This window comes from Strix aluco, chromosome 1 (genome assembly GCF_031877795.1).
Source record: "Strix aluco isolate bStrAlu1 chromosome 1, bStrAlu1.hap1, whole genome shotgun sequence".
NCBI lineage: Eukaryota > Metazoa > Chordata > Aves > Strigiformes > Strigidae > Strix > Strix aluco.
The window spans coordinates 100,236,068-100,258,322 of NC_133931.1; the positions used below are offsets into that span (position 1 = coordinate 100,236,068).

Consider the following 22,255-nt stretch of genomic DNA (forward strand, 5'->3'; position numbering starts at 1 on the left):
ACTAGAAATGCTCTGGTAGCTGGCACAGCATGAGTTACCCTTTGGAAGCAGTACTGAGGAGTGCAGGACTAGCAATAATACTGGAAATACTAAGGGCGCTATGGAAGACTCGGTGCGAGTCTGGTAGCCTGTAAGCAGTCATGGAGGCGAGGTTTTACCAGGTGTGGTAAGATTGCCCTGGTGGCAGTGATGACAGAAGGGAACCAGTGCAGTGCTGTTATGGAAAACGTGCTTTTGGGGGTCAGTAAAAAAGCTGGTGTCAGCTTCTTCCCCATGCACCACTTCTGTTTGGTTTTATCTTTCCTCATTTTCCCTCTCCTAAGCATTTCAGAGTGATGAGAGCCAGGTGAGCAATAAATGGCACTGCTGCTATTTATGTCAAGCAGCAGCTTATATCCATCTTGTGTGTCAAGATGCCTATGACAACATGTAACAAACTCTGAAAACAGAAGATACTTTCATTTTTCTTCTGTGTTGTCAGCACATGTTTATACAGAATTAGCATGATTCACCCTTCCCTTTTTCCAAGCACATTCTTTGTTGGGTCTTGTACTTCGGTGAAGTGTGTGAAGTAACTGAGTTACAAAATGTGCAAAACAAATATCATGATCCACCTGTTTGCTATTTTGGTGCACACAGTGTGGTCTAAATGAGATTAAGCTTCATGCAACCTTTAAAGGAGAAGTCAAGTGTGAAATGGTGACTAGAAGCACAGGTAGCTTCTGTGCTGTCTTGTCTGTTCTACAAGTAGGTGATCCAAAGGCATTTGGAAGAACAAGATTCTTCCGCTGTAGCTATGTGTGACAGCAAGGCCAGGGCTAGACACGGGCAAAAAAGGCTCTTCTGCTGCTGTTGGCAGCACAGTGCCCTGGGCAGCTGCCTGCCTGGTGAGTCAGGGCCTTGGGAGGCTGCAGCCACTGAGAGAGGGGCTTGCATGCTACTGCCAGCTACTTTTGCTAGAGGGTGAGGGAAAACCCTTCCAGAAATAGGAGTTTCTCTGTTGCATTTCACCAGCAGGACACTCTAAGGCTCCTCTGCTTTCCTTAACCTTTTGAAGAGCAGGTGTACCTTGCCCTGCCTCCTTCGGGTGACTAAATATTGACATTATGTCCTTAGTGCTGTGAAACCTCAGATCGCTTCTGCAGGGGGATGCTGGAGAGCTGGAGACAAACTGATGTGAAGGGTCAGCATCATCAGCAAAAAGCATGGGCAGAAAAGCCTGAGAGCAGAGGAGACCAAGTAGATCAAGGACAAGGAGGAGGCAGATGACAAAGAGCGTGGGATGCCTGCTAAATGGAGTAAATAAATGTACATGAATATTCCAGTGAAAGACTACTTAGTAAAATTTATGAGTAAGAGAAAATTTGGATTTGCTTTCATCTAACCAATACTGGATTTCAGTATGTCTTCTGTTTCTTTGTGCTAATTTTCAAGAAGGGGTTTGGTCCCCTCTTCTTCCTCCTCTTTCCCCCATCCTAGGTGACACCTGCATGTACTCATGGCTGCACCAGAACACTACCTTCTCCTCTTCCTAAATAGACCTTGTTGTGCAATGCCCCACTTACTTTATATAAAGCTCACCTCAGGTTGTTTTGTGCTTCCATCACAGGTAGCAAGCTGTCAAGTTTTGACGTTTTGGATTCTTTTTCCCAGCTCAACATTTGAAATCTTTCAGAATAGCTTTGTTTTAAAATTATAAAAAAGAAAATTCCCACACCTGCTAATATTGGCGCTGAACACATAGCACTTTTACAGTAATTTAGATGGTTTAAGAACTTCTTGCATGTGTTTCTGTGCAGAGTTAGACCAAAGGCAGAGTTAGTAGGGGTACCAGAAGAGCACAAATGTACCCATTGCCTTTTGATGGATGCTACTATTCAGGAAGAGGAGCTACATGTTTCTGAAGTCGATAGATGTGCCAGCATCTGGATGGTGGCCAAGGGAAGACAGGTGAAGAAGAGGGAACTAACATGTTTAATGACAGCACTGCATCTGTGAAGTTGGTGTTATCTCCATTTAACAAATGAAGAAACAGATGTGAAGGAAGTTGTCAATGCCTCAGAGTGCCACAGTAACTGAGCCAGCCTGTGACATAAGCCTCATGGTCATGTCTGTTTTGTAGCTGTTGGTAAGGCCAGGTTTGGCCTGACACAGATTTGTTTGCAAGAGAAGTGGTATTCACAGCTGGTTCAGTTTTGGGAAGGGTGAGTTTCTCTGGTCCTATTTTCTGGTCCTTTTCTGTTTGGTGGTACCACTTCATGGCCATAATTACCAGGAACCTATCCTGACTTTTATGAAAGACTACCAGGATGTGGAAGGCCATGTGTAAATTGTTTTTAGACTATGTATCTGAGCAGAATCTAGCACCATTGATGGTAGATCTTTTGAGACAAAGCTGATGACAATGTATTTCTCAGAAATACTTGAAAGATCCCCTAAAAAATAGTCTTGTGGAGCAGCTGGAGGCCATTATATATTCTGGTCCATTGTCATGTTTGCTTGGTGTTTTCACTTGGTCATGACAAAATAAAATGTTTGTCAATGATGTTACTCCTTCCCTCCTACTGAGCCACGAGGTGACCATGTGTAATTTGAGGCTAAAGGGGCATTTTTTCACTTTCTTTCAAGCATCTTTCTCATTAGGGTTCTTAAGTGGCCTGATCTTCTATCCATTTGAAAGCAACTTCATTTATCACTGCATCTGGTCCTTAGCAGTTAAAATAGAGATTGGGCAATACAAATGCATGTTTCACTGGACTTCTGTTTTTCACTTTAAACTGTGTCTATCATAGGTTTATTTCTAACAAATTAATAAATAGCTATTTCTGTGGTGTAGTTTTAAAAAATGTTATTTAATTGGAAAAGCCTCACATTTTTTTTCTGAGGGAAGTGCAGATGCCTCCAAGCTAATTGCCAATAGACTTGATTCATCTAACTTTAAGACCTGTTGAGAAATAGTTGAGAGATTCCAGGAGTTCAGTTACCACACATTGAAAGTGACTGGCCCGTTTTAGAGATTGAACATGCAGAAGTGCAGATGTCATGACAAGGATGAACATATTACTAAACATTATGTAGATCTGTCATAAACACTATGAGTACTGTTTGAGGGGGGGGAGTGTATATTTATTTGAGTACACGATTAAATGCTGAGAGGATCAGGTGGTTAAATTTAGAATTCTGACATGAACTGTCTCATCGAAGTCAATAATACTACATATTCCATTTAAAGCTACATGACTACTACATTGTCTCGTGTATGCAGTGAAGAAGTAACATTTATAAATGACAAGAAAGAAATGAAAGTTATGTCTTATTGAACAAAAAGTATACAAACACTGACCAGAACTGAAACTAAAACTAAATGCCTATCTGTTAATTTGTTCTGAATCATAAGACACTCTGGAATGCAAACCATATACAGTCTTTTTTTTTTCCCCACCCTGCTCAAATTTTAAATTTGTAAAAAGACTAATCCTAAAAAAACCCTAAACCCAAACCAATACAGTTTTGAGGACAAATCTGGAAGAGGGATTTAACATTTTGAATCAGTCCTGTGGATTTTAAGATGGAAACCTGAGGTTTTCTTATTTTTTCTGAAATTGAAATTGTCTTCAAGTTATACATTAGTAGGAAAGACCTTCTTGTTTTGGCAAGATGCCTTCAATCATTTCTTGCATTTTCATATTTAATACAGAGCATGCCCTAGTACTGGTTAAGAAATACCGTGGATCCATTTTTCTCCCTTTCCACAATTTAATTAAAGACAAATACCTGTACTTGTCCTCTGTCAAATGCTGCACAGTGGCTAGCAGCAATATCTGTAGCATTCAACAGGAAAACAGGCCAGTGCTTTCCACTTCTTTCTTCTTCCTAGCCATCCCTCCATGTTTCTTAATAAAACTACCTGTTCCATTTTGTCACATCACATATGTGGTTTCCTTTTATACTTTTGCATCCCAAATGAATGAGGCTGCATTTAGGGAGCTGAAGAGCTGCATGCAGATGGGAGATGAACAAGGTAATAGAACATGTCAAGGTACTTGAAAAAGTAATATGTAGGAATGACAGATCTATCTTTTGTCTCTGGTACAGAGATTATCTGAAAATGGCTTTGAATAGAAACATAAGATTTCACAGTGAGAGGGATATAGTGCCTTTGTCACGTCATTACCTAGCAACATAATACTGAAATTATACTTTGAACTCATTCTTATGTTAAAATGCAGAACTGTTACGGTCCCTTTGCAGATTAAATACATTGCCAAGCAGACTTTTTGGCTGGGTTTTCTTTTTTGTTTGTCAGTACATTAAAAATCCCCTACTTACAATATACTTTGGGAAAAAAAAAATGTTGAAATTAGAGCAGCATGTAGGAGAAGTGTTGAAATGAAGAATCCATTAATAGCCTGAACAGAATTTTCTATTCCTGGGGCTTGCAGTTGACCATAGAAAACACTTTCAAAGATTAGAGGAAGTGTTTATTACTGAAGAAGGAATTTTTTATGTTATTAGTTTGTGCATTAGTTTGGGCTTTTCAGTGTTTTTTTAAAGATTATTCCCTCATGTTACAACATACACTTTCAACAAAGCCTTAGTTCCAGGAGAGGAATGTGTACTTGGGGCATATGTAAATATTTGCCTAAATTGTAATCTAACAAGTCCTGCAAACTAAAAAAGAAATGCATATATGTTGCATGATAAATTGATCCAGGTACTTTACAGGCTTTAACTTACTAGATACTCATGAGTAGCATTTTGTGAAGTAGGTAGATGGATATTGACCTTATTTTTTTAAATAGAGGAAGGTGACAGCCTGAAAGACAAAAACAATGTAAGAGGAAAAAAATTCTTGCCCTAAAATGCTTAGACAGCAAATTATTTTAAAAAGGTGTGATTATACATTATGAATCTCACGCAGAGAAAAAATTACTTGTAGTACTCTTTCCACTGAAGTTGACAATAGTCCATCAGGAGCAAAATGTTCTTGGCAAAACTAGATCAGCACCAAAACCTTCTGTTACGTGTACTGAGTTTTACTGGTGGAATTACATTATCACATTTGAATTGATTCCTCTTGCTTGATTGCATCAGTATTTTGTTATGTATCCCAAAACACAGACATGGACATGAAAGAGTTGCTCAGTAGGGAAAACCTGAGTAAACTGAACGTAACTGATTAGGGCATACCTGCAGGTATGGAAGTTAAAATTCCTTTTGTTGGTGTCTACCATTTATTTGAGGGGTGAACCTAATAGAGCCAAACCTCCAATTTAATCTGTAGTCAGCAGGATTCAGACCTCTTCAGCAAGACCTCAGTAGATTTTTAGTCTGTTGCCTCAACAATTCTGCCTTGACCATGTGACACATTCGCGGAAACCTCACTGTGCTGGTAGGAAGGTCATTGTTGATGATTTGCTCTGGCCATGGAGAGTAAGATGATGGTATGACTGTCATTGTAAGCCACAGGTCCTGTGGTATGGCCTCTCCAGCCACTGACTGCTCTCTGTGCTTATAAGTCACCGCACTGTGGGAAATTGGTGGGAGAGTGTAGCCCAAGGGTGTTGAGACCTGGTGATTTCTTGGATGTCAAGATTAAGATCCTTTCAGGGAACTCGAATACCACAGAAGGCTGAGTATCTTGATTTTACCTTCACTATGTAGAGCAATTAAGTAGCCTATGTAGTGTGTGCAGTTTTCCTAACTGAGATACTGCTGATTTTTTTAGACAAAATGCATAGAAAGTCTTACTATTTTATGTCTGTATAATGTATTCTCCATAATGTGGGAGGACATACTGCTGAGAAGGTCAGTCATGATTCATTATATAGACATTGAATCTTCTTTTCATCACATTTGCAGCTTGTATATCTTTTCAGATACTTTTATTTGCCACTTTTCAAGTAAGTAGCTAAATTAGTAGCCAAGCTGTAAATAATAGTAAAACCCCTCTAAAAACAGTCTTACTGTTAAAGGGAAGGCATGTTTTAAGATTTTAGTGATTTTCCACTGTCTTTTCTTTGCCGCTAACTTGTGAAAGAGGGAACAAGAAGTTCACATCTTTATTCATGTACTAACTTAGGTAAGAAGTTTAATCCTTCAGTGGTTAAATGTTAAATGCTTCCTTCAAGTTTCCCAGCACCTTTAAGTCCATCAGCTTCTTGAATTGCACCCACAGTACCTTCTCCAAGCACAGAAAATCAAGGCAAAAGATTTAATACCTATAAAAACTATTTAACAGGGAGGTTTTCTGTGAAACATTTGAAGATCCATGGCATGGCACAGACCTATTATAAAATCTCCAAATCTCCCTCTAAAATTATCATAGAAGGCTCCCGCTGCTCACCTATCCTCACCTACAACCACGCGGTGAGCTAGAAGAGAAGGAGAATCCAGATGCATTAGCAATCCTCAGAGATGTCTGTTCTCCTGGCTTGGTACCCCTAATGATTTAGATACTGCATATTGAAACTGATTGCAAAATCCATACTGTGGATCGAAGCTCCTTAAGAGCTTCATGCCCATCCTTGCACGGAAGGGTAATTGTCAGTGCTCTGAGCTTCTGTCCTGGAAGTCTAAATTAAGAGCAAGCCTCTGGGCTGCTGCTAGGCCTGCAGTAACTTCTCAGGCTTTGTCCTCCCTCTGTAACCAGCTGACCTGAGCTGCCCCCAGAATACAAATCCACTGCACCATGCTGTCAAAACAAATTACTAAATACCGGGCAGCACCACAGAGGAGACAGAAGACAGGATCTCAGTGAAAGTAAAAGGTTGCTCTCCCATGCTTGCTGACGAATTAAAACACACTAAATGCTTTGGCGGGGGGGAAGCATTCCGCCTTTCCCAAATGCTGCCCCGAGACTTGATCCAGAAAGTAATCAGGTCTCCCATGAGGAGAGGGGGTGAGATGTAAGGAGGCTCTGCTGAAGCATCACCCACTTATCTAAGAAGCGCACCCAACACACTGCAGTGCCTGCAGGCTTTGGGGAAGGGACTCAGAGGGCAGAATTTTCTGTTTGCATCTGTCATGGTGGAGGCTGGATACAGGCACAAACCAGGGAGGAAATTTGTGCAGGGAGTGAGCACTTGATATCCCATTTCTCCTGTGATGTGGTCTGAAGCATGGGGGCAACGCCAGGTGCTTAATGAATGTGAGGCTGCAGGAGCAGGTCACCCATAGTCTCCATCTGCATCAGTAATGGCACTGGGAGCCACCCTGGGCTCTGGGGACACTTTTTTTTGGCTTTCACTGTGTCATCTGCTGCCACTGTCCTGAACATGGTGGCAGCAGATGTGGGCAGGGCCCTGGCAACTCCGATGTCTTTAGGGTACCTGCTCCCAGGCACCTCCATGGTTATGTACCTGCTTCTGCTTACAGCTCTGTGGAGGAGCTGTGTGTGCTAGTGGGGTGATTTGATCTGGTGGTTAAAATGACTTTTTATAAGCACTGTGCCTAGATGGCTTTGGGAGAGATGGGTGAAGAGATGGGACAGGGCACTGAGACTGCTGTTTGAATAATAAAAGAATAGCTTCTGGTTAAATCTGGGCTGATATTCCCTAGGGAGCCAGTACTGCCTTCAGTTACTGACATGATGGTTTCTTTGCTCTTCACCTGTGAGTATCTCCCTCACCTCCCACATACTACTTGCACCATAAATTCCTTACAGCCTGCTCTACTGCTTTCTTATAGGGGTGCGTGCTGGAACTGAACCCATTAGTGCTTAATGAACTAGATATTTAAAGCTTACCATTTAGGTTATACCCCTATGTTCTTCTAAATGAATACACTTCAAATATTTACTAATCAAAAGTAAGCTCATTTAAAATGCCACTAAGTTAAGCTGATTCTACTTGCTTGAACTAATGTCTCCATATAGTTCATCAGAATTAACCAAAACATATGGACGTGGATATTTCAGTAGAGAGACAGACAGAATAATAAGGAAACCTCATTTCCATTTGTAAAAGTCCTAATTATCCTGACATTTAAGAGAGTACCAGTTTTCCAGTAAAAATACAAATGAGGAAATTTCTTTAATCAGAGCACAATATGCAAGACCTTCTCAGAACAGCCCAAACTAATGCAGACTTGAATGTTAAATGCCTACAAGTACTGAAAAAATGGTTTGTGGAGTCCTGGGGCTTTACCAGAACCAATGCTCTGAAAGACTGTGATTTTCCCACAACCCACCTAGTAGCTTTTGAACTCAATGCCTGTTCCTAAAGTTGGCAGAGAGGCAGAGAGAGGTCTCAAAGACCTTATGCTTTGACATATTTCTTGAAAACTGATGGGGCAATAAGGGAAGAAGGCAGTACTGAGGAGGAGAGGTTTATCACGTGGGTATGAAATACAATTTTGTAGGAAACAAAGCTGCATTCATCCTGCTGCTTGTAAAATATGTTGGTTTTCATTTACAGTAAACTATGCAAGCTGATACCAAAATCTGCCAGAAATCCATGTTCTATTATTTTGTTAACAAGTGATTTGTAAGCTTTGTCATTATTTTGAGGAGACTTCGTTGTTTTGTTTGATTTAGAAGTGAGCTCACTTACTTGTGCAGTTTGGCGATACAATTCAAGCACTGTTCTTTGGTCCATTGCACCAGTTTTGTCATGATTTTACTGCAGACTCTATAATATGCATTAAAAAGACAAGCTGAATATATTTGAAACTGTCATGCTAAATAAAATGGGAGGAGATCAGAGGGCTTATTTTCCTTGGAGGGGGGAGGCCTGCCATTTGTATGTAATGAAACAATTTGGAAACATTCATAAGGTGGCCTCCATGCTGGAAGTGGACTTTGAACTCTTGCTCAATAGACTAGAGGCTGATAAACCATGGAAATTACCTGATCTTGGGGGGGGGGGGGGGGGGCAAGAGAGGAGGGAGGAGGTGGGGGAAGAACTGATAGCTGCGCATTTTACAAGGGCAGATTATAAACTCCTAACCAGGTTATAAACCCCCTTCCCCTTTTATGCAGCTGAGAACAGTAGTCTCTTTCTTGTAAATGAGGTCTCCTACAATGGAGACTGCTGGCTGAGAGTCTGAATTAAGAACACAGAAGGAAAGACAAAAGAGTGAAGCCTGTTTAATTAAGATGAAGGATACTCCCCCTCACTCAAATCCTCCAATCCCAGTTTAAGAGCATAGGGGTTGTTAGCACTGAAAGGACCGACTTGCTGACTTGGGTAAACGCAATGCTCGGCAGATGAAGTCATGCATAATTAATTGTTCTTTGTTGCATTCTTTCCAATGTAATGACTTGTAGCATTCACGCTTATAATAATTGATGTTTTCTGTCCTGAGCTTCAGGACAGCCAATTAAGGCAGTGGAGGTGGTAGCTGTGCAGCATCTCTAGCATCTGTCTGTTACCAACATGTGGGCTATAACTTTTTTTTCCTTTTCTTTACTTGTTTTTAGTGCCTAAAACAGTACATGCAGCTGGCAATTCAAGAAGGTTGTGGTTCTCCTATCACGTGTCCAGACATGGTATGCTTGAACCATGGGACCCTACAAGAAGCAGAGGTATCAACACTTTTTTCTTTTTTTTTTTTTTAATGTAAGCCCCCAAAACTTCTTTATCTACATAATAAATACAACCATACACTTTTTACTCCCTTCAATTACCTTTAATGAGCTTTTGGCAAGAAGCCTGACTGACAAGAGGAACTAGAAACAAACAGATGTTTTTCAAGGATTTTGCTCCTTTTTCCCTCCCTCTGTGCCTTGAGGAAAGGCTTACTTGGCATCCGGACAAACTCTGAATTACCCATGCAGGTGACTTAACCAGAATACCCTGTATCCCAGAACTGCTAAGCCTTCATTAGCACGGTCAGTTAAATCAGATTTGATTTGACTGCAAACACTGAAATTCTTGTGCCTCTCTTAACTCAAGAGCAAGAACTCAAACTGATGGTACACAAGTCCAGAATTTCTTCGTATGCGTTTATATTGGGCTGCAACAATTAATCTGTAGTCCAATATAAACACACAAGAGTCTATAGTTATAAGGAAAGAAAAGTATCTGCACAGCACTGCGTGGAAGTAGGTCTTAAGAGATATGAAGAGTGTCTTTATTCCCAAGGCAGATACGGGAGAGATAGAGAGCTCAGAAGCTAAATAAGGTTTATGCAGAGCTGTTAGCACATCTGGCACGTGCACGATCTCCCAGAGTAAAGTGATTTCAAACTGGAAAGTCCAGTTTGAAAGTTGGAGACGGAAAAACTGGAGGAAAAATGTGCTCCTTAGACCTTCTTGCGCTGCTTGGGACGATGAGGTTCAAGGGGGCTGTAGATGGCCGCCCCTGCCAGACTGCCGGATGGCCTCCCAGCAATGCTCAAGCAACCTCCTGCCTGACATAGAGCTGGTGTAAAGTTTCTGAATTGGGCTTAGCATCAAACCCATGACATGGGGAAGAGCTGTTGGCAGTGTGGCTGGAACCCTCAGATGTACTAGCTGTTTTGTGCATCTAGAAGGCCACAGAAGACTGCGAGCAAATGTGATGTTGTCCTGCGGCTATTCTTGCTTGCTTGCTTTGTGAGCCAGGTAGGTCCCTGCTAGGCCTAAGAACACAAGCAGGAAAAAAACTAAACCAGGAAAAAAAGATGGCTAAGGGATTTTGGCTGGTTTTGTGTGTTCTCTCTGCATTTGTTTTCAGGGATAAAATCAAGGAGAATCAGATCTCCATCCTGAACTGAAGAAAAGAAGCTTATCTTCTGCCTTCCCTTGAGCCCTGTGTATACAGATGACATAACTCTGGTAGAAGTATACAATCCTGTTCAAACGGAATTAGTGGCAGTGCAACTCCCAATACCAGAAATGCCTTTTTCTCCATAAAAATTCAAGCTTTCCTCTCCAGCATACATTTGAAACACCATGCTTAGCTGAATCAGGGCCTAGGAGTTGCAGCTATGTTTGTTATGGCATGCAGGCGTATGGTGGAGCTTTTCTTTGGCTGAATCCAGCTGTTGTGGAAAGTAGCCAGCTGTTTCCCTTCCTCCTTTCTTCTGCATAGATACAGAGGGGGCGTAGCAATGTCCCTCCCACCCATTGCACCAGATTGGAGACAACTAGTTTTTATTGAAAATGTGTTCTTTTAAAGAAAATTAACAAATGGGAGGAAGAATTCTGCTCTGTTAAAATAGGATTATGATGCTATAGGAATTATAGAGATGTATTTCCAGTTAGTAAAGCAGGAGAACACTCCAGGGCATGTATTAATGGACCATTAGCTTAATCCTTGGGTGTTTTTTGGGCTGAAGGCAGAGTGACTAAACAGCCCGAATGTGCATTAGTGTCCCGTGGATGAATGAGTGTTCTGATGCTCCCTTTTGGCGATGCACTTGAAACACAGACCTTCCACTTGAAAAGCAAACAGGCCCCCAACCTGGTTAAAATGAACTGCTTATGTATTTTACCAAATACCTATTTCTTTAAGGAATAAAACCCCCCAGAATTCCCAGGAACAATAGAAAAAATAGATTATCCCATTTAATAACCTGAAAGATTAGTATGTAAACTACAGATTATGTATGAGCACTCTATTCTTTTTTCTTATCTATAAAGGCTGTTCTATGTGAAAATGTGGCCTTTAAAAGCTATTATTGAAAGGGCTCAAACCAATGAATTTCTGATTAAGACTAAACTGTGATGCATGAAAGTTTTGCTTGTGTTTGTTTCCCAAGTGGCTTGTATCAGAAATAGCGTGGCCAGCAGGGACAGGGAAGTGATCTTGCCCCTGTACTTGGCGCTGGTGATGCTGCACCTCGATTACTGTGTTCAGTTTTGGGCCCCTCACTACAAAAAGGACATTGAATTACTCGAGCGTGTCCAGAGAAGGACAACGAAGCTGGTGAAGGGTCTGGAGCACATGTCGTACGAGGAGCGGCTGAGGGAACTGGGGTTGTTTAGTCTGGAGAAGAGGAGGCTGAGGGGAGACCTCATCGCCCTCTACAACTACCTGAAAGGAGGTTGCAGAGAGGTGGGGATGAGTCTCTTTAACCAAGTAACAAGCAATAGGACAAGAGGGAATGGCCTCAAGTTGCGCCAGGGAAGGTTTAGACTAGATGTTAGGAAGCATTTCTTTACAGAACAGGTTGTTAGGCGTTGGAATGGGCTGCCCAGGGAGGTGGTGGAGTCCCCATCCCTGGAGGTGTTTAAGAGTCGGGTTGACATAGCGCTTAAGGATCTGGTGTAGTTGGGAACTGTCAGTGTTAGGTTAATGGTTGTATTGGATGATCTTCAAGGTATTTTCCAACCTTGATGATTCTGTGATTCTGTGATACTTCTTCGAAGACCCTCACTCTATTTTTACTATGCATGCTCAGACTATGTAAATTAATTCCAGGAACTCATTATTATAAGATACCCCTTTCCAGGAAATCTAATGAATGTGTATTATTTGTGTGTATGTAAACTGATGTCCCTTGCTAGTTCTTGGAAGCCCTTATGGTGGAGAATCCCCAGGGCAACCCCAGTGCTGCTAATAAAGAATACCTGCTTAACATATTGGAATCTGACTGTTAATTTCTTCGTTTCAATTTAAAAACAGAACCTTATTCAGATAGTAGAGAATGTGCTTAAATATGGCTGTTGTTTGGCATGGAAGTACTATTTAGAATTACAGTTTATTCATTACACACTCTGAAACTCCTGGTGTAAACGTATGAGCCTTCTCAGCTCTGGAGGGTCTGGATGTTTGGTCTCTGGCTTCTGGCAGGAAAAGATTCCTCACCAGGACAGTGCCATGAGGAATGATGTGTTGCCTGTACTGGGGAGGTGGGGGAAATTAGTCTTTTGTTCTCCCCTGTGTTAGCATCAGGGTTTTAAAAAGTGTCTTTTTCATGTTAGGTCCATTTCACACTCTGCTGTGGCTGATGTTTAGCAGGTACTGTTACAGTTTGGAGAAAAAGTAGCAGTTCAAACTGTCTTTGTCATGGATAGGGTGTTAAATTGGTTTCTATACTTTGGCCTAAATTGTGTCTAATTATGTTCACTAATGTGGTTTCTCTGTTTGCTTTTTAAATGCCTTTTGCCCTAGGCTGCACAAGGGAGATAAGGTGAATTTAGGCATAATTTGAAGTGAAGTAAAGCCTTTTCATTGACTTCAGTGCATTTTGGATTGAGCTCTCTTCGATAAGGAAACTGAACAATTAATAGCAAAGCTTGTAAGCAATTTATAACACATTATAGCTATGAAAGTTCCTCTACTCCCCTCTCTCAAGGTCCTTATTCAAGATGTGTAACATTTCTTCAGTGCTTTCCAGTGACCTATTTGTCTTCATTGTGAATTAAGTCTGTTTTATCTTTTCAATAAAATTCTTCAGAGTTTATCTAGTTTGGTACTAAATTATGAGAGCTTTTTCACAGCTCTTGCCTTGATTCTGAGACACGTACTTCTTGTGTTGCTTTCAAGGGGTGGAGGGCAGCAAAAACTCTGGTTGACATTTTAAACAGGGAATAGAATTTCTTCTTGTGTCTCTCATGAAGAATGAGCAAATGTGAATATTAGGAATGTGTCTCTCTGAAACAGTTGAGTATTTCATCAGTGTTTGTAGCGTAAACTGCTTATTCACAGTGTATAAGAGATGTTGGCAATTAAGGCTTCTTTACTTTTGGTATTTGTGTCCCTCTGGACCTCAGAAGAAAATGTTCCAGGTTTTTATTTTTAAAAAACTTAAAATGAATGGTCATTTGAACGAGAAAATTGTACTTTTCAGTACTTTGAAAATGTTTTCTAAAACCCCTCTGTTTGTTGTTTTGGGTTTTTTTGTGGGTTTTTTTTTTTTGCTTTAACAAAATCTAGTTAAAACAGGTAGGTTCCCCAGCAGTTTTTTTGGTTTGACAAATAGTGCATTCAAGCAGAAGGAATTGTTCCACTAGAGTGCTTGAAATCAAGTGCAATCCTAGGTCATACCTTGACCTGTTACATTAAGATTGCAGCTGCTTGTGGTATAGTTGGTTTTAAGTAGAAATAAGTGGGTGTTGGTGATGGGAAGACAATGATTTTGGCTACAAACTTTGTTTCAGATAGCTGGTTACACAAAAAAGAGGAAAGTTTAAAAGCAGTCTGGTTAAACAAGAAAACTGTCCTTTCAAGCTCTAATAGTACAATAACCAAAGATGATTTGTATTCCTTCCTGGAAGCAGAAGGTAGAAGGAGCATCTTCTATTAATACAGTTCTCTTTAACCATGCAGACAACTTCTGTCTAGAATATTCCTGTCTCTCTTGGGAATTTGCTCCATTGATTTAATTGGACCAGTTAATATCCCTAATCTAAATAAGGGGTAATTTATCATGGTTTGAAATGGTTTTACTTGGTGCAAATCCAATCATCAGTGTAAGCTATGAATCAGGGTAAGTCTCAACTGCATACAGGGATTTCTAATGCAATACTCACGTGGATAATGTCTAGGGGATTGTGCTTTGCTATTTCTGATTCCTGTATTGTTTTGAAGCTTGTAAAATTGATGCCAATGATCCATGCATACATAATCTGGTTTGGATAGAAACTGTGCAGCAGGCAGTAAAGGAGATGATACTGATTGGGGCTCTTCTTTTGCCTCTTAAGTTTGACAAGGAGAATTACCCCTTTGCATGCAGTGGAGATTCTACTTATTGTCCCTCTGTCTGTGTAGATCTGTGATCTACGCCAGGGCTAACCTGACAGAGGGTTGTCAGTGCTTTGTAAAGCAATACTGAAATGGGACAGTGACCCAGATCTTAGAATTCTTAATTGCGTTATATTCTATACATAGCTGAACAAAAATCCCACTGGGAGTCAGTTTAAAGTACCAGTTTTATTTTTAATTTGAAAATTGGTTTACATTTTTCCAGGGGTGATTGAAATGGTAAAATGAGGAGGAAGGTGAGAAAATGTTGCAGGCTGACCTATCTTTTTCAGGGTCAAAAATTAAAATTTTTGTTCTTCTTATTTACTCATTTTTAAATAAATCCAAGGGGAGCAAATGAGAGAGTCTTAATTTTGTTTTTATTTGTCACTAAATTAGAGAAGAGCTCCTTAATAGAGAAAATGAATAATTTAGTATTTCAGATGACTCTATTGAGCACAGTAGCTGATGAAGAAAGGTGTGGGTGTGATTTCTAACAGCAGAGAGATTGAACTCCCATACCCCTTTCAAAAACAAACCACAGCCCAAGTTAAAACTATTTTGCACTCCTTGCAAAATTAAACAGTGCCTCTGTGAGTGGGACCTTCGCAGAGGTGGCAGTGCAACACTTTGTAAGTGGCTGTTACTGCTGCCAGTGCGCAGGATCTGCCCTTGCTACGTATCTGCTAAAGCGGGAAGGGGAGAAGCACTTGTCCTGGTGAACTTCCCTCCCTCGGCATTATTGAGGTTTGATTCATATGGGTGTGAAAGGAAGTAGGATCTATTCAGTTTTCTTGATTGCCTCCTTGCATCTCCCTTGAAAGCCTGAGAATAGGTGGAGTAGTGATTTTCCCTTTCCAGTGTGGTAGCCAGTGTTTAAAAACAGGGGAGTTGTTCTTTTTTGGCTCCTAGTTACTGCACTGCCTGGGTTACAAGGAACAGTCTGCCCCCGTGTAACCTGAACCAAATTATTTAAAACCCTTTCATTTTCCTTTCTTTGCTCTTTTGTCTCGCGTAGTAACAGCACCCCCGGTTATCGTACCATGCCGGGCAATCTTTTGGACACTTGGCAAAGGTCTAGCTAGAGCCTTTTGTGGTAGTAAGCCTTCAAAATTTTGCTTTTTTTCCATGGGTATTTTTACTTCAGGTGAAAGCTGCTGTTCTTAGCAAGAGCTCCTACATGTTCTTGTGTTCTATAATAATAGTATTTTAACTGCAGGTGTTGCTTACAGGGTATAGAAAACCAGAAAACTTAGTTCAACTCCCAACAGTCCGATAAGTCTGAACTCAACATCTTTTCAGGAGAGGAGAGTTCTTGCTTCTCATTTCTTCATAGGTTTTTATTGTAACCATAACCCAATATTAAAAAAAAAATAAAAGGCCTAAAAACTTGTTCTGTAGCATTTCTTGCTGCATTGAATAATTTCATAGCTTAGAATAAGAAACATCTGCTTTCTGATGTGCTTATGGTCTTTCTCTTTTGGCCCTTTGCCATCTGCTGGGTTGCTGGTTTGCTTCCTCCCTAGATCTCCATCCTCTGTCCAGCCCAGAGGCGTGTGTGCTTCTGCAGGAGAGGAGGTGTTTGGGATGAACTCCCGGTGGGGCTGGAAAAGTTGTATGAAGAGGAACATTTAGACTCTGATGCCAAGTAGGAGGAGATAAACACCTAATCCCCTTACCATGCTTACAGCTGTCCTTCTTGATTAAGTGTAAATGAGATTAAAAGTTCACTGAGGAAAGGATTTGCTGCTTTTTTAGGGGACCTGATACTTGCGTTTCGGTTTTTTTTTCAATTGAGTTTGCACATACAGCTTTGATGTGGCACTAAATTCAGGCAGCAGCAGATTGTGCATTCCTTTCCTCATACCTAAAGATACTAAATCTGTGGGAGGCTTCGGCTCAGCACCACTTGGGTTGACCTCCATGTGGGTGCTGTCAGGAGCTGGTCTTTCAGAGCCTGGTGGAGTCGGTGGCAGAGGTGACGGACTGCGAACCGCTTGTGTTCAACACCCAGAGCTTCGTGCGGGGAGGGAGGAGCTGAGCTGTGAAGAGGATAGGAAGAGGAAGGGTGTAGGAGGAAGAGTGAGGCTGTGTGAAACCAGCAGGGAAGGCTGGCATGGTAAGGTCAGGTTTTCAATAGGAGAAAGGGAAGCTTTCAGCATTGACACTGCTTCTTATTGAAATCTGCAGTAAAACTCTTAACTCTGCTCCCACTGTAATCAAAAAGGCTGGTTTTTAATACATGGGAAATTCTGGACTCAATAGAACTGCTCTTGAAAATCTGTTTGTTAAAAGCAAAAGCAAGCACAGAAGGACCCCAGACAACTAAACAATTCACTCAAGTGGCTCTTACAGCATTGAGACTCTGTTTTAATTTAGTTGTAATGAAGGAAAATTTAAAGTAGTTGCCAATGTTCAGCCAGCTAGAGAAAAGCAGATGACTCTTTTTGTTTTCCAGATCTATTTAGATTTGAAGCTGCCCTGGGGAGAAGTGGGCAGTACTGAAGTGATGTGTCTTGTGAGTTTTATATAGCTTTGTTGGTTGGCTTAATCCTTTGCTGAAGCTGCTGAACTTCACTCTTTTTTCCCCATTTGGTTATTATTTGTTTTCCAAGAGTGTTTCAGCTGACTTCTGAGGAACAGGTGAAGACTTTCCCAGGAAGCTATCTGTGTCTTGCAGTCATATTAATGTAATATTGTTTAGCCATGCAAATACTTTCATATTAAAAACAGTTTACACCCTGAATTCAGAAACTGAATGAGGACGATCCTTTGACCCAGGGCTGACTTACCAGGCTAAGAATATGATTTGTAAAGATTTGTTGGTGTTTCCCATTTTGATTTTACATCCTTTGATTTCTTCAACTGTAAGTGTTTTAAGCATCTTTGAACACTTAATAATCCAACTGATGTCAAGATTTTTTTGTATGACATTGGTTTAGGTCAAATAAATAATCCAAACATCTGCTTCAAAATTGTATTTTAATTCAAATTGATTTGAGATCTTAATAAAGCATTTTCATGTTTTATAATGTACAAATGGATATATTATTTTCTTTGTTCCATATACAAAACCAAATGTATTCAAAGCATGATATTGAATATATAATGTATTTTTTTGTCTTTGTATTTCTTCTCACGAGTGCCATGCCACACAACCCAGAAGGATAGCAAGGGCTAGTGTCCACTTCACTGAGGGCAAAATTTTGCTTTTTACAGTAATCTGAAGTACTGTGGTGGGATGTGAGGGTTGAGAACCCTTCATTTTGAAGCTGTCAGTTCTACACTGTTTCACAGTGCTTCAAATGATCAGGTCTTGTATTAGTATTAGTCTATGTTTATTTTCAGTAAAAGAGAAAGATGTTTTCAGTGCTGGTACAATATTATGAATGGATCAAATAAGGAGAATGATCTCAAGATTCTGAATGCAACAAATATGTGGCTCCTGAAATGTCTGTGAACTTTCTTCCGAACCAACCCCTCCTTACCCTGTATGCAGGTTTGCTTATTAGCTTTAAATAGGGTACTTGGTTTTCTTACGTAGACTGATAATTGGAGATTAGAGCATTTAGCCTTTTAGGTTGCTAGTTTAATTACGGTAATGTGTAAAATGTATCAGCAAAGCCTGTTTGTCTATGCAAGCTGAATTTGTTAACTTCTGTCCAGTTCCTAGCGGGCTGGTGTGCATCTAAGGCAAATTCCAACAGCAATGACATTAACTGTCTCCGCTCAAAACCCATGAAGTGAATAAAAAATGGAAACCAGACTAGCTTTTAAGTTCCTGAGAGCTAAGTGACCCCTGCCATTAAGACTGGGAAACATGAATGAGGAACTGTTCATTTCAGCTGTATTCTTGTGCACGAACAACATGCTGTAGTGTTGAAGGCTGGCAAGCCATCACTCTTTGTTACATTAAACCAACGTGAAATAAAACTCAGAAACCTGAAATAAATACGGAATCCATAGAGAAGGCTTTCCTGTGCATGGTAAGAAAGATGTGGGATGAACTACCGGGCTGTGTGGCTGAAATAGTAGAGGTCAAGAACTACTGTACATTTTGGAGAAGGAATTCAAGGTACGGAGGAACATGGTGGTAAAAGCAAGCGGTAAGAGAAGGTGGATTTGAGAGCCAGCTCAGGAGAGCAGGTGTGTAGAACAGGGAGAACAGGGTGCTTATTGTTTTTTTTCAGGTCTGTGTTTCTAATGCTTTTTCTGTGTGTTTGTTTCTCATTTCAGATTGCCTGTTTGGTGCCTGTTGACCAGTTTCAGTTATACAAGAGGCTGAAGTTTGAACGAGGTGTGAACCTTTTTGTTTCTATTACCTTCGTTTTTAAAGTGTCAGTGGGGGCAGCAGTATTATGTACTTCAAAGACAAAGCCTGTTATGTGAGTTAAGAAAGAGACAGAGAAGATGTCTTTGTTTTGAAATAGTTTAAGAGCAATCACTAGGTCTGACTGTGCTCCAAAGACGAATTTGAAATTACTTCAGTGGAGCAGAATTAAAAGAGTGGCATCTTACTGAAAGTACCACACTTTTACTCGGACTTGTGGGTAACACTCTCAGATTGCATGCCTGAGGCTCCATCGTTCTTCTTGCAGCATGCTCATCCTGGGTCCTTGAAGTTGTGGTTGTACTGGTAGAACTAGAGAATAGAGGCTGGCGCAGCGTGCGCACAGTCTTTTCATACATTCATAGTGATCTTCACAACTTCTCGGGGAGACAGACCCTGCAGTGTGATGGGGATTTCTGCAAACATCCCTGTAAGAGAGCTTTTCTTTTGTAGAATCTTCATGTACATTCGTCTAGTATATTTTATTTTTTCCTGAGGGATAATTGGACCCCTCATTACTGAGTAAGGCCTATTAGTAAAGTAGTTTGAAACTGAAGGTTTTACTGGGGCCAAGCTTTCCTATGCCAGAGGTCAGCCTTCTGCTTCAGGAGATGGTTCTTTGCCAAGGCTGAGGAAGAAACTTGCTAGTCAGAAAAATGAGGTTTTAAAGACTGACACTAACTTGAAAATCTCAGCTGGAACTTGAAGTGTTTTTCAAAGAACTCGCTCCGTGGTAGCTTGCAGGGTAGTGTATCTGGGACTGATCTGCCCTGACTCAGCCTGTTTTCAAACTTTCATTGAAAGACTGTATTTGTGTTCTTGCTTTGCATGCATGCTTAGATGCCGATGGATTGGGAATGTGTATGAAAATGCAGAGGTTCATAAAAGTTAGGCACAGTAATGCACTTGAAAAGATGGTCAGATAGAAGAATATATGGGTTTTTACAGAATCTCATCTGGCTTGAGTCGCGCTGAATGACCATGCAGTACAAAAACTGCAAAACAAGTGTACCCAAGTATGCTTCAGAGTTCATGGGCAGATGCAGATTGTAGCTATGATTTGCAGGCACTCAGGCCAAAAAAGAAAAAAAATCCCAAACCCTGCTTTCATTTTTTATTTCTCTCTCCTATTTTACTGTCTTTTCTCCTTAACTCCTTAGGAAGTCCCTTCAGTGTGTAAGCCAAGCAGTAGATTTTCTACAGCCCTAGACAGTGGAAATCAGAGCTTGTTAAATCACTGTATTGAAGGGCTAAGAAAGACATTCTTGCAATACATTAATCTGTTTTATGTAAAACCTTTTTTTAACTGAAGACTGTGAAACTAATGATTTCCTGGTATCTCCTCCTCTATAACTAGCCAAAGCTGAACTCATGATCTTTTCTCCAACTCCCTGTTGCATCTCTTTGTTTCTTTTTTACTGCCTCCCACGCACAGAAACCTAAAACTTGCCTATTTTTTAAATCCTCTTTCACTTTTCTTTCTTGCCTAAGTCTGACAAATCCTCCTCCACCTCCACTACCTCTCTTCTTTACGTTTCTAAGATCTGTCCTTTCTCCTTTATGATGAGTAAAACTGGCATCCAAGCAGCAGGCTTAAACATAGCCCTTCTGCCTTGACTAGTGGCTCCAGCAAAAAATCCAGCTTACTGACGCCTGGGAACAACTCCTGCTAACTAAAGCTCTGACCTGGACACCAGCACTGATCCCAACCCTGGCTAAGACCTTTTGCCTATTGAAGATTTAGTGTTTCCCCCAAAGCTGACCTTTTTGGACTCATCAGTTGGACTTGGCTTATTAGCTTCTGCTGACCTGAAGCTCTGTTCTCAGACGTGACCCTAACCGGGCAAAGCCTGCCTGCCCTGACAATGCTAATGCTGGCCTGACAGTCTTTTTCTGTAACTAGCAATAAACCTTGCTGTTGGCAGCTGCTGGGGCAGAATTCTGACTCAGAATCTGCCCAGGGACTCCTGGCAGCTGAGATCTCTTGTGTGCCTTGTGTCTGTGTCAACCTTAGTGCAACTTAGTGCTTTTCAAACCTAGAGCTATGGAAAACTGAGGCCACTACTGCCTAACTCTGCCCTCTCCTCCCTTAAAATAGGCAGGTACTAGGGTGTCCTTCATGACTTTTGCTCTGCTCAACAAAGCCCTTTATTCAAACCCTTCAGTTCCTATATTTAGACCATTCTTTTCTCGGCTTTATTCTGTTGAGATCTTTGCTTCAGCACCTCCTTTGCTTTACTAGAAGTGCTGGAAATAAATAACCAGCTTCTTGGGTAAGTTGAAAGACTTGCTCTTGCTCTGTAGTCTTTGCTTACCAGTCTTCAAGTTATTGGTAAAGCCAATGCTTCTCACCCTTCTGGACATTTTCCATCATGAGATGAATTTTGAGGAAAATTTTGAAGACCTGAGTGAGGACTTATACATTGAAAAGCTATTTTCCTCATCCCCCATCTGTGCTAGCTATTTTAATAAAATAGATTTCCTTGTTTTTTAAAAAAAATGGACAAATAATATTGGGTGAAAAAGCAGGGAGAAGTAATTGGCATACAATTGTATATCTGTAGACACTTGCTTAGTTTAGTAAGGAATGCACTCAAAATATTCTATTCTCTTGTGGTTTTTGTGTTACTAGAATGCAAATGTTTTCAGACTTGAAACCAAGCTTTCTTACATATCTGTAACTTCTCTGCATCCATTCAGGACCTAGCCACAGAGCTTCCATGTGGTATATTTTAATAGAAGAAACAGGAATTGCTCTATGTCTGTTTAGGATGGCGTTGATGTGGTCATCAGAAGTAGCAAAACAGAGGAAAAGATGTGGTTAGGACACATGCATTATATTTCTATTTCTGTGACAATTGTCCAATAAACCGAGTGGTAGATGATAACCCCCATTTAATGCCCGACTGAAAAGTAGTCCATTTCAAAAGGAGGTGTTCCTAATATTCTACGAAAGGCCTAGGCTCATCCTTTCAGTGAGTACCTTTCCTGAGCCAGAAATTCTCCTTTCTTCAGGGTGCTGCATTTCCTCTGTCTGTCTCCCACATCTCACCTGCTTGATCGCGTGTTTTGTGAAAACTGGCCAGATCCCTGCCCGGTACTGGCAGTGTTTGGGAAGGCTTTCCTCCTGAGAATGGAGGAAGTGTGGCTGAACTGTCTATGGGGAAGCAGGAGAAAGGCTTGGGAGAGAAATGGCCCTAACCAAAAGATGGAGCAGCTTGTCAGAGCAATATGATAGCCTCTTTCCTTTTTTTTGGCTGCTCCTTTTTATTTTTTTCTGGTTTCGCTTGTACTCCGTGGTAAACCAAACAGT

The 22,255-nt window shown here is 40.8% G+C and overlaps 1 protein-coding gene across 3 annotated transcripts in view; it reads left to right on the forward strand.

Moving 5' to 3' along the window:
* The window catches only part of RNF144B (ring finger protein 144B), a 76,201-nt gene that overhangs the window by 41,005 nt on the left and 12,941 nt on the right, over positions 1-22,255 (forward strand). For all 3 annotated transcript variants that reach the window (XM_074829296.1, XM_074829307.1, XM_074829287.1), the window contains 2 exons: positions 9,422-9,526; positions 18,849-18,909. In XM_074829296.1, the coding sequence (XP_074685397.1) occupies positions 9,422-9,526; positions 18,849-18,909 (166 nt within the window). The remainder of the gene's footprint in view (positions 1-9,421; positions 9,527-18,848; positions 18,910-22,255) is intronic.